Source organism: Propithecus coquereli, unplaced genomic scaffold, assembly GCF_000956105.1.
Source record: "Propithecus coquereli isolate 6110/MARCELLA unplaced genomic scaffold, Pcoq_1.0 Scaffold249, whole genome shotgun sequence".
Lineage (NCBI taxonomy): Eukaryota > Metazoa > Chordata > Mammalia > Primates > Indriidae > Propithecus > Propithecus coquereli.
In genome coordinates this window covers 3,282,592-3,294,328 of record NW_012148052.1, presented here as the reverse complement: position 1 = coordinate 3,294,328, position 11,737 = coordinate 3,282,592, and the positions used below count along the sequence as shown (strand labels likewise).

Here is an 11,737-nt window from a genome sequence, read left to right as displayed (position 1 = left end):
TGCTCTCCTCATTCTTCAGGGCCTGCTTCTTCAACAACCTAGAACAGGTGCTTGCCAAGCCTCCAAGCCTGAGAACAGTAAGGCCACGACAAAGCCCCAAAACTTAAGCCACATTCCTCTAGTTCAGACTTCAGCTGCCTAATAGTGGAAATCCCAGCTCAGTTCTGAATGCTACCCTTTTCCAGGAACACAGGTCAGCCAGAGGTTAAGAGTGCGAGCTTTGGAGTCAGACCTAGGTTGGAATCCTAGCTCTGCGGCTAACAAGCTGTGTTACAATGGACAAATTGTCTAACTTCACTGAGCCTCCATCCTCTGCCATGAAATAAAGTAATGATACTGGGGCTGAATTCAGTCCCTATGCACTGGTACAGCTGAACTGGTTGTTAAAGCATCAAAATACTTCCAGATTGAGTAGTAAATAGACAGCCATAGCCTTCAGCTCCCCACCATCCTAGCCTCTCCCCTGCCTGTCCCACTGATCCAGTAACTTAAGTGTCAACTCTCGGCAGAACAGAGAGCTACCAAGACCTTGATCTAGCACTAAGGCTATCCATCCTGATTGGTAATGCTCGTGCCTGAATGGGTTGTTGGATATATTTAATATCACCCCTGACAGTGGTCATCTTTGGGATTAAGTGAGATGATACAGATAAAGAACTTGGCAGAGAGTCTGGCACGTAGTGAAGCAACTCGATCAATGTGAGCTGTTATTACTTTAAACAACAAACTGAAGGGGACAGAGGCAGGATCAAGATCAGGGTCTCAGAGTTGAGTCTCATGAGTAGGTGAAGATGGGATATGACTGGCAATTCAGGGACAGTCACAGGGCCCCAAGATGATTCATGGGTGAGGCTGCATGGGTAGTCCTGCCTGGGGGAGGGGGTTGGTCAGGAGAAGCATGCACTGGCCCCCTTACAGTTCAGGAGGGCTTCTTGTGTTCATTACTTCCAGCTCCACTGTACTGCTGGAATCCCACGTCTTGTTCACCTGAGACAGAGAGGCTGCTCCCCAGAGGCTGGACTTTCCCTTTCTAATGCCTTGGGGAATCAGAAGCAAATATTCCAGTCCAGGGTCCCTCTCCTTAAGGATTTGAAGGATTGTTAGGAAAGGCAGTATTGTGCACCCGTTAGGAGTGTGGGATCTAGAGCTAGACTGCTGGGGTTCAAATCCCAGCTCTGTAGTTCTCTTTATTAGCTGTGTGAACTTGGGCCAATCACTTAACTTCTCTGTGCCTCGATTTTCTCATCTGTTAAATGGGACCAATAAAGGTACCTGCCTCGTAGAGCCCTTATGAGGAAGAAATTAGGTAATATACATAAAGTCCTAGAATAGCACCTGGCACAAAGTAAGCTCTCAATAAGTATAAGCTATTGTTAAGGGGCTCACAACTCTTAGGTGGAGCTGTTAGATTCAAGCCCACATAATTCTGTCCAAGATAACAGTCTTTCTTCACCCTCTCAGTTGAAATTCTTCCCCTGCTCCTCTGGGCCTCCTATACCAGCTCCCACATTTCACAGACTAGGAGTCCCAGAGTAAGAAAGGTCTCACCCATGGTTATATGTGGAATCACTGGCATAAATGGGACCCCATTTTAGGGTTTCAGATGCCACTTCTAGCAACCTAGACTGCCTCTCCCCACTTCCTCATGTCTGGGATTACCATTGACTGTGAGCAAGCACAGTTCTTGCCCATCTCTGTGTCCCATGGCCCAGAACAGAGAGGGTGCCTGGGAAGCGAAAGACAGGGATTTCAAACATCTGTCCGTTGTGAGTCACCAACCCATGGTGCCAAGGATGTGGCTCCTACCTAGTGGATCCCCTAGTCCCCTGCTAAGGCCCCAGAGAGAAGACATAGCCAGCAGCCGGGAGAATGGGTGGAGCAAAACCGTTTCAAGAGATGAATGGGGCGGTTCCTAAAGAAAAGGGACGCCCACTGATTCCTCCCCAGCGAACCCGGCCCGGGCATTTCTGGGACCAGCCCCAGAAGCCTCGCCTCCTCCCTCGTCAGGTCTGTCCCCATCCCCTGTCGCCCCGCCCACCTCAGACAGAAGCCCCGCCTCTTCACCGCGGCTCTGCCGAGTCCACACCCATTTGACCACTCCCCAGACGCCCGCCCCACTTTTGACAGGTCCTTATAAGTTCCTTCTCCGCACGTGGCGCGTCCGGGGATATCTGCTCCCCGCCAGCCGCCACTTGGGCGTAAAAGGGTTCCTTCCCTCTGCCTTGGGCTGGGCGCTCTCAGACGCCAGTGCAGCCCGGGCGGCCAGGCCGGGCTTTGGGGAGACCCCCAAGGGCGGGGAGGAGGTGTTCCCGGGGCCCTGAAACCTTCCAGACCCGCTCAGTGTAAACCGCCTCGGGTTTGTGTCAACATCCGAGGCCATAGCCTGGCGGCGGCTGAGGACCAACTCTGTCTACGGGAAGGGAAGATGGGAGGGTGGGGAATGGAGGGGTCCACGGAGTAGGCAGAGGGCTCCTTCTGGGGGAGAACGCGAGAGGCCTCCTGGGGGTTCGTGAGAAATGAGGGCCTTTCTGGGGAGGGACCGGAATGAAGGGCTGGAGAGGTGGCTGGAGGGAACCCACGACTAGAGTGGGACTAGGCAGAGGCTGAGTACTTCGCCATCCCACTGCGCTCTCTGCGCACACCCACCACCCTCCGCTCTGCACCCCGGCGTGAGGGGAGTAAGTGTGGGGGGCGCGAAGCCGTGCACTGCTGACCACCCCAATCTCCTCCCTCCCCCACCCAGCTACTCGGCAGCTCCTCTTTGGCCCCCTCCAATTTAGGTTGGGATATGGGTGGGGGGTTCTCATCTTGTGACTCATCCCCTCTTCCACCCCCGCCCCCGCTCGTGCCCAGGAAGGGAAAGCTTAGAGATTTCGCTGTGATTCTTCCGTTTCCATAGCAACGTTGCATTTGTTTTTTGTGAATCTACTTCAATCGTGGACACTTTTCACCCCAGATCTTGAGCCAGGGCCTGAGTCTCAGGGCAGGGGCACGGGGAGGTACAAACTTTCCCCTTCCTGGCGACTCCGGGAAGGTCAGCGCCGGCGGGCGGGGCGCGCCCGGGTGGCTGAGTCTCGCTGGCCTCCCCATCCCCACCTGAAATCCCGCCTGCCACTCCGCCCCAGAGGAGCCAATAGACGTCCAATCTTCCCGGGATGGGGCGGGGCTTATGCAAATCGTGCCGCCTTAGAGGCACATAGTGATACAAGAGCAGGGAGGCGGCTCCGGAGCGGACCTTGGAGAGCCCAGTCGTCCGCCCGAGAGCCAGCCTCGATCCCCGCGGCCCGCCGAGGCTCGAGCCATCATCCAGCGACCCGGCGAGTGGCCTCAGGTAACGAGGGTGGGACTGGGCCCTCAAGGCAACCCCAGCGGGCGGAGGCCCTGGCCCCCTCCCCCTCCACTCTCCATTCTCGTCCTTATCTCCTGCACCCTGATTCGTCTCCCTGACCCCTGGTTCCGCCATAGGCGGCAGCATCTGGAGGCCTGCCCCCCGGCAGGGGACCATCGACTCGGTCCAGGGACCACGGGGCCAGGGACGGAGACAGAGCTATCTCCTCACCCCCAGCTCAGGTAAGAACCACCATTGCTCTGGCCCCCAACACACACACACCTGGGGGTGTGGTGTCACAGGTGCTAGAGGAGGCGCCAATTACCCTCCCTCCTGTTGCTTTGGCAACCTCCCACCTGCACAGATAGCCTCCACCCACACCGCCGGGCCCCACCAGCAGCTCACACACTTCATCACTGGCTCCTGTCCCCAAAGACAGCCTCCACCTCCAGAGAGCCCACTCCCTCTTCACACTGTCCCCTGCATTGTCCCCATTTCCCACCCCAAAGCAAACAGAGCTTACAGTATACCTGCGGGAGGGAAGACCCCCTCCCCCCAGTTTTCTTCCTCACAGATACTCTCTTGACAATCTCTCCCCCATGACCCCCAGTGCCTGGCAGAGGCCCCATATTTGGCCTCCCATCCTGGCTGGAGGATGAACCAGGGCCACCATCCCCCAGCAGACCACTGTACCCTCTCAGCCACTGCCAAGGCCCCAGCCTCCATGCCTCCTCCATTCATTCCCTTCACCCCTCACAGCCAAAGCACCCAGTCCTCCCATTCTATTTCTCCAATTTCTTTCTAATTCCTATGCGCTCTGGCCTTCTTGTGCCTAGCTGCTCCTTCTCTTCCATCCTCCTGCATCCTCCATGGGGACCCTGCCAAAGCTCCATGTGGGCTGTGTCATCCCTTGCCCTAAGGTGGCCTGCACCTGGAGGGCAGAAGAGCTGGATTCAAATCTTGCCTTTGCCTCAGTTGCTGTTTGACTTTGGCCAAGAAACTTCTGTCTCTGGTCCTTCATGAAATGGGGATGAGGGCAGGAAAGAGGGTGGACTGGATGAGATGCTCTTGAACAGCCTTCCAAAAGTGACACACTCTAGTTCTATGGCTGATTATGAGAAAACAGGACTCTGAACCACGAGGACATTTCAGAGAGGATGCCTTGGGGCGTTCAGTTCTTGCTGAAGGGACATTCCTCCTTACCCAGGCCTAGGTACAGGCCACCCGCTCCCACACACTCTCCAGGCCCCTTCTATTAGGAGTCAGTCCCTCCTAGATTACCAGCCCATTCGGGCAGGGACAGCTCCGTATTGGAGGTGGCCAACAGGGCCCACCCTTTGTTTGTTATCCCCTGCCTCTCACTAAGGAGAGGGAGAAGACCTGGTCGCTGCTGCTGTTGCTGTTGCTTGGGGAAGAGCAAAGGGAGGAGAGGAAAGAGAGAAAATCTCCTGACCAGGGAGCTGTTGTCACCATGGCAACCGCCTCAGCACCAGCTCCTCTGAAGCTGGGTGAGGGTGTGGGATTATTGCCTCCTTCAGTCCCTCCCACTCCTGCTGCCACCTCTCCATTCAAAGCCCACAACCCCAAGCCCTCTGGAAGAAGCCTCTGAGCACAGAGGGGCAGTGGTTTTGTGTATGGGGCAGTGCCAGCTCCTTCACAGCTTCAGGACAGCCCTCAAGAGGTAGGCAGAGGAGCCTGTCCGTGTTTGGCAGGGCCACAGCGTCTACAAAACATGCCCCCAGCTGGGTTCTGGCCTTCGTTTTCCTGATGGGCAGTAGTTGACCTTGGGTGAACCCTTCCTTTCCCTGGGTCTGGGTTCCATTGTCTCTGAAGTGGGTGCAATAGCAGGAGACCAGAGACAAACAAAGCAGCCAGACATAGTTCCAAGGAGGAAGAAGCGGGTTCTGCACGTCTCACATAATCCACCAAGAGACATTCATTGAACATCACTGTGTCCGAGGCACTGCCATTAGGTCTCTACAGGACAGTTCTGTGCAGGCACAGAGGGCAGAATGGGAACCACATGGGGGAGCTACAAGAGGGCAAACTCAGGAAAAATGAGAAAAGCACTTTTCTCACTGTCCAGGCTGCTCAAAAGCGGACTGGGTCATATTGGGAGGGGATAAGCTCCTTGCCATTGAGCAAAAAAGCCTGGAGAACTTGTTCTGGCTCAGGCAGGATTTAATGCAAAGGCCTCTCCCAAATCAGGCTGCATTCTACAGCACCAGGTGAGGGACAGAGAGCTCTGAAGTCTACACACTTGTCGGGGCTCAACTCCACGACCTCCCAGGGTCTACTCATGCCCAAAGCACCAAGCCCATGCTGCTGACAGTCCAGCCTGGAAAAGGCTGATCATACGGAAATGGGCTTCAGCCAGGCCCCAAAGGCTGCTTATGGCTTGCGTCGGCCCAGAAGAGAAGAAAGGATGTTAGTGGAGAGGAAAATAGCCAAGCAGATAGGTGAGGTTGGCTCTGGCTGCGGGGAGCCTGGCTTGAGAGGAGTATGCAGCTGCGAGGGGGCCAGGGGGAGGTGAAGCTTGATAGGTGGGCACCTTGAGACCAGATTCTAGAAGATTCTGGAGTTTCAGGGGGCCCGTGGGCATGGCCACCTCTAGCCTATATTGTACCTCTGAGCAAAAAAAAAAAAAAAAAAAAAAAAGCCATTACCTTGGAACAGAGGAATCAAAAGAAAGGCACTCTTGTGAGGCAGGAGAACCCCATGGGGTGGGCATGGCTTGGACATGGCTTGGCACACAGAGCCCCAGCTGGATTTAAGGCCCCTTGGCTGTGCTCTGGCTACGAACATAGTGAAGGTTCCAGGAACACTTCAAAATAAGAAACGACAGGACTCAATGGCAGGTTGACCTAGGGAAAAGGGAAAGGGGAAGACCGAAGGTAACTAAGGTTGTGTTTCCTCCCTACTCCCAGGGGATGAGAGAGAGAAGGAAGGAGCAGTGGAGAGAGTCTGACCATCTCAGGTTGAGGGTGAGTCTGGCTGTAGACTTGCTGACCTAGAGGTGCTGGTGGGCACCCCTAGGAAAAGATATCTCCTGGGTATCAGAGCTCCTGTGGCCTGGAGCTCAGGCCAGATGGTCCCAGTGAGGCCGAAAGGGGATCAGAGCTAAGATTTTCCCAGAGGTGGTTGGGGGTGGAGAAGGTCTGCTGCACAGGAGCAGCCATGATTTGGAGAGGGTGGTCTGGGCAGGTGGCGTGGATTCAGCTGAGTGCTCATTTAGACCCTTCTGCTGTGTGACCCCGAGCCAGTTTTCTCCAGTCTCTCAATTGCAGTTTGCACGGAAGTAAGGGTATGATCTTAAAGGGCACTGCCAGTTTTGACCTCTAACAGCAGCAGAAGGATGAGGAGAAATGAAGGAGAAGGCCTAGTCCTCACTGGGTCTGAGACCCAAGAGGGGCAGGGAACAGGAGACAGAGAATTGTGGAGAAGGCAGCGCAGCGCAGGGCAGGGAGGAGGAAAGGGGCAGAAGGTGAAAGCCACACACAGAGAGATGTGTGCGCTCTGACAGATTTGCAGCCTCATACACTGATGCGCTCCCACACACAGACCCAGCCCCTCATGCAGACACTCAGGCACATCCCACAGGAGACAGCGGGAGAGGCTCTGCCTCCCCCCATCAGACACCTCTGCCTGTGGCTTCTCCAGCTTCCTTGACTGTACTCAGAGCCTTCAGAATCCTTTTGGGGAGAGGAACGGAGCCTACCTCCTTCTGTCCATGGGTGTTCCAAAGGCATCCTTGTCTCTGGCCCCAGTGTGCTGTTTTGGACCCTACAGCCCCAGGTTCCTGAAGATGGCATGTTTCCCCCTCCCTGGCTTCTCCTGAGGTCATAGGAGTCCTCATCCTCTGCATGTGGTAGGTGGGGAAGGATGTTGCTACCGTCACTGCTCCTGCATCTTCCTCATGACCCAGTAGAGGATTCTGAGGTCCAGAGATAATCTGTAACTAGCTCGAGGTCGCCCAGCAAAGGAGGGGGCATGGAATGGACCAACCTCAGAAGGGGTATTCTGAGAAGTAAGGATTAGAGGCTACACTGGCAGGGGGAGAGCTGTGGAAGTGGAATTCCTTCTGCCAGTCCAAGGGCTTCCTTTTCCAGAGTATCTTGAGGACAGGCTACCCTGGAGTGGGGGCCTGGCTCTCTTCCAAAGAGACTCTAGGCAGGTCGGCTGCACCTCCCAGGCCATGTCCTGGGAAACCCAGGCTCTGGAGGAACATTCCTCTCATGGAGGTCAGACAGAAGTGTCTACCCAGCCTTCAAGGCCTAGCCAGGCCTCCGGGGGAGAGGCTGTACCACCCTCTGCAAACACTTCCCCTGGCACAGACCACTTGAAGGGCTCATGTTCCAGCTGGGGAATGACTCTCGATCTTCCTCAAACCTGCTTCTCAGCAACAACATTTCTATCCACTGAGCCCCAAATCTGAGCCTCTGCCCCAACTCCTCTGTCCCTCTCATCCCCACATCTAATCAGTCACCAAGTCCCGCCAATGCCCACTCCTAACGTCTCTTATCCATACACATCTCTCCACAACTCCTACCCTAGCATCGTCGTCTCTCACCTGAACTATATAGCAGGCTCCTCCTTGCTCTACCTACCTGCCCTCACCCCAGGTCATCTTGCACACTGTGGCCGAAGGACAAATTCTAAAACACACACCTTCTCTCTGGGTTCCCAGGGCCTAGGTCAGGATCTGGCACATCGTAAGCTTTCTGTTAGTGTTGTGGAATTAACGCGATCTTCCTACTCCTTGCTTTAAAACTGCCAGGAGCGTCTGTCCCTACAGGTAAAGTCTAAATTCCTTGGCACGGATTGAAGGCCCTTTGCAATCAGCCATCTACCTCTTTGACCCAGTTATGAGTTATTGGGGGTTGATTTGCATCTGCTTTATCTCCATCACTGGCACAGGGTCTAGCACACCGTCAGCCCCAGTAAATGCTCAGGGAACGAATGGGTTAATGAGAAGCAGAATGTCATCAGGGCCATCGCTGCTACAGACTGGGATTTCTGTTTGTACAGAGGAAGGAGGGAGGGAAGCTTCCTGTTGGGGTGGCTGTTGAAGGCCCTGAGAAAGAACTTGGGAGAGAACACCAGGGGACACAGGAGGAGCCTGCTTCAGGTCCCTGGCAGGAGAGGAGCCTGTCAAGGAGGGTGGGGGCTGAGTGCAGAAAGGCCTGACTAGCAAGCAGAGGAGCCGCGGCTTTATTCTGTGGGCCTGGGGAGCCATGGGATGTGCGCGCAGGAGCGGAGAGGATGAAGACTGTGCATGCTGCAGCCTTAGCAGCAGCAGAGCTGAAGACCTGGAAGCTGGGGACCCCTGGGCGCCAGGAGAGGAGACTGCTGTGTTTGTGGGGGGAGGGATCTGCTGTGGGGTGCGAGAAGAGAGGAGGCCCTGTTATTGTGGAGTGTCATGAGGGTCAGGGACCACCCCCTGTGTGGGAGAAGGGACAGGAGCATGCTGCTGCCGGAAGGTGGGCCCTCCTGTGGGAAGAGTGGGGTGAGGGATGGAGCCCCGCTTAGGAAGGCGGGGCTTGTTGGGGTGGTACTGAGAGGAAGGGACCCCGGCTGCGGCAAAGTTGGGCTGGTCATGGGCGGCGGGTGTTGTGGAGAAAGGGAACCCTCTCCGTCATAGGGGGTCTCGGGGACCGCTGCTGAGGTGAGGACCTTGCCCGGACCAAGACGCAGGGACCCCTTCGTCCCCGAGGCCCCGCCATGGGGAAGACCAACAGCAAGCTGGCCCCCGAGGTGCTGGAGGACCTGGTCCAGAACACGGAGTTCAGCGAGCAGGAGCTGAAGCAGTGGTACAAGGGCTTCCTGAAGGACTGCCCCAGCGGCATCCTCAACCTGGAGGAGTTCCAGCAGCTCTACATCAAGGTGGGCGGGCAGGGCCAGGCGCCCGGGGCGGGGGTGGGGACGGGGGGGGGGATGCGGAGGCGGGGCGGGCACGGAGGGCAGGGCAGGGCAGAGCAGGGCTGCCGCTGCGCCCCAACGCCCCGCGCCCCGACTCAGTTCTTTCCCTACGGCGACGCCTCCAAGTTCGCGCAGCACGCTTTCCGCACCTTCGACAAGAACGGCGACGGCACCATCGACTTCCGGGAGTTCATCTGCGCCCTTTCGGTCACCTCCCGCGGCAGCTTTGAGCAGAAACTCAACTGGGCCTTTGAGATGTACGACCTGGACGGCGACGGCCGCATCACGCGCCTGGAGATGCTGGAGATCATCGAGGTGCGCCCTGCGCGACACCGCCCCCGCCAGCCACCCTCCCCGCTGCCCCGGCCCTCCCTCGCAGGCCTGCGCTAAGCGCTTTACCCAACTCCCCGATGTGGGAGGTACTGTCGGGAGCCCCGTTTTACAGATGAGGAAACGGTAGCTAGCGGCGGTTCTGACCCCAGAGCCTATGTTCTTCACTCTTCATTCTTTCAACAGATATGCATTGAGTGCCTGCCACGGTGCCAGGCACCGTTCAAAGTTCCTGCTTTCCCGGGACATTCCTTCTAGTGAGAAATTTTTAAAAAAGAAGTAGATAAGCCTATGCCGTGCATGGCCAATAAGGGCTATGAAGAAAATAAAGCAAAGTAAGGGGAGAGAGTGAGGGAGGAAAAAGTGATTTTAGAGAAGGTGAAAGGTGAGCAGCAACCGGAATCAGGTGAGGGAGCTAAGCCCTGGGTGTCTGGGAAGAGCCGTCCATGGGAGGGAGCCGTACCTGCAGGTTGGAGTGTGTGTGTGGAATTCCACCAGTGGCGGGGGTGCCAGGGTGGCAGGAGAGCAGTGAGTGAGGGGAGGGTGATAGGGAGGTGGTCAGAAAGGAGCCAGGAGTCTCATAGACTGGGGTAGAGACCAGTTTTATTCTGGTGAAGGTGATGGAGGGAGAAAGGCTTGGGATGGGGATAGCAGAAGCAGGGGACCAGTTAGGAGACTCCGACCTTAGTTCAGCGGCCAGCTGAGGGAGGCCACAGTCACAGAGGGGCAGTAGAAGTGGGAGGGAGCGCTTGGATGTGGGATCTATCACAAAACTGGGGCTGACAAGATTTGCAGAAGGGTGGATGTGGATTCTGAGGGAAGGAGGGGAGTCAAGAGTGGCATCCAGGTTTGTGGTCCAAGGCATGAGCAGAATGGAGTTGCGACACACGGAGACAGGGAATGCTGCAGGAGGAGCAGGCCGGGGTGAAGAGCTGTCTTTAGACATGTTTCATCTAAATAAACATTATTAGTCTAAGTTACGAGATGCTCGTTAAATATTCAGTCTTAATGACCATGTATCACCTTCCGGTCTCCTCACCACACCCCAGCGTTACCCCTGCCTGCCCCCAGATCCCTTCACTCATCCCATCCTCCTTGCCCCTGTGGATGTTCACACCTCCTTCCTCGCCCTGCCAGGCTATCTACAAGATGGTGGGCACCGTGATCATGATGCGCATGAACCAGGATGGGCTCACACCCCAGCAGCGTGTGGATAAGATCTTCAAGAAGATGGACCAGGATAAGGATGACCAGATTACGCTGGAGGAGTTCAAGGAGGCAGCCAAGAGTGACCCATCCATTGTGTTGCTGCTGCAGTGTGACATGCAGAAGTAGAGGCTGGTGAGGGGCAGGGCCCCTGGCCAGGAGGGGTATAGCCACCTCCCAACCTGATGACCTCTCTGGCTGGCCTTCCCTGGGGGAGGGGCAATCCAGTCTCACTCTCTGACCCACACGCTCCTCTGCCCAAGCCCTTTCTCCCCACAGTCAAGACCTTTGAGGGACCACCTCACTTTGCAAAAGAGACAGGTCCTCAGATATCCTGTCGTCTAGCCCCAACCCAGCCTTGGCCCAGAACCAGCATCCATTGGGCGTAAGGGAGTTGGCTTTTGCCCTAAGAGGCAGGGTTAAGGAGGGGGGCTGGGATCCTGCTTTGAAATTCTGTTGTTCCTGGGATTGTGCTTTATGGAATGTGGTCCCACAGACCCATCACAAGGCCAAATTGGATCTGTCCTTTCTGGAGGACCCACATCCCTTAAAGGTGGTCTCTGCCCTGTCCCCTTGACCCTACCTGGCCCCTCTGGCCCCAGCCTTTGGAGCTTTCATTTGTTCTTTCTTCAGCTAATGTTTATTGAGCACTTATTCAATGCCAGACATCTCTAAGTGCCAAGGAGGTGGTAGTTTACAAGACACATTCCATGCCCTCTGGAAGCTCTCAGGGTAGTGAGGCAAACTTCCGGTGGTCAGGGTCTCAGGCTGGGCTGTCCAGCATAGCTGAGCAGAGGGTGCTGCAAGGCTGCTTAGTTTGAGAGGAGCTATCACATCTTGCAGCTGGGCTCCACACAGAGCTGCAGAGGATGGAATGAAAAGCATTTGGATGTTTAGGAGCCCTGTGAGTGGAAGTCTTAAGAAAAATGAAATTTATGTAATACCTATTTTTTT

At 55.8% G+C, this 11,737-nt stretch overlaps 1 protein-coding gene across 3 annotated transcripts; it reads left to right on the top strand.

Moving 5' to 3' along the window:
• The first annotated feature begins 3,157 nt into the window (after positions 1-3,157).
• On the top strand, positions 3,158-11,737 carry HPCAL4 (hippocalcin like 4). 3 transcript variants are annotated; one of them, XM_012646763.1, is made up of 4 exons: positions 3,158-3,331; positions 9,042-9,211; positions 9,347-9,562; positions 10,715-11,434. In XM_012646763.1, exons 2-4 carry the CDS (start codon positions 9,050-9,052, stop codon positions 10,910-10,912), a joined length of 576 nt encoding a protein of 191 aa, XP_012502217.1. In that variant the 5' UTR covers positions 3,158-3,331; positions 9,042-9,049; the 3' UTR covers positions 10,913-11,434. The 3 variants fall into 3 exon arrangements, with proteins under 3 accessions (XP_012502217.1, XP_012502219.1, XP_012502218.1); XM_012646764.1 differs by having other exon boundaries at positions 3,208-3,331; positions 9,374-9,562; positions 10,715-11,184; XM_012646765.1 differs by lacking the exon at positions 9,347-9,562 and having other exon boundaries at positions 3,176-3,331; positions 10,715-11,737.

Bases quoted from the DNA above. Each gene is read 5' to 3' on its own strand.
- HPCAL4 (XM_012646763.1), top strand. From the start codon at position 9,050: ATGGGGAAGACCAACAGCAAGCTGGCCCCCGAGGTGCTGGAGGACCTG. The intron at 9,212-9,346 runs GTGGGCGGGCAG...GCCCCGACTCAG, and splicing joins TCCAGCAGCTCTACATCAAG to TTCTTTCCCTACGGCGACGC. The intron at 9,563-10,714 runs GTGCGCCCTGCG...TCGCCCTGCCAG, and splicing joins AGATGCTGGAGATCATCGAG to GCTATCTACAAGATGGTGGG.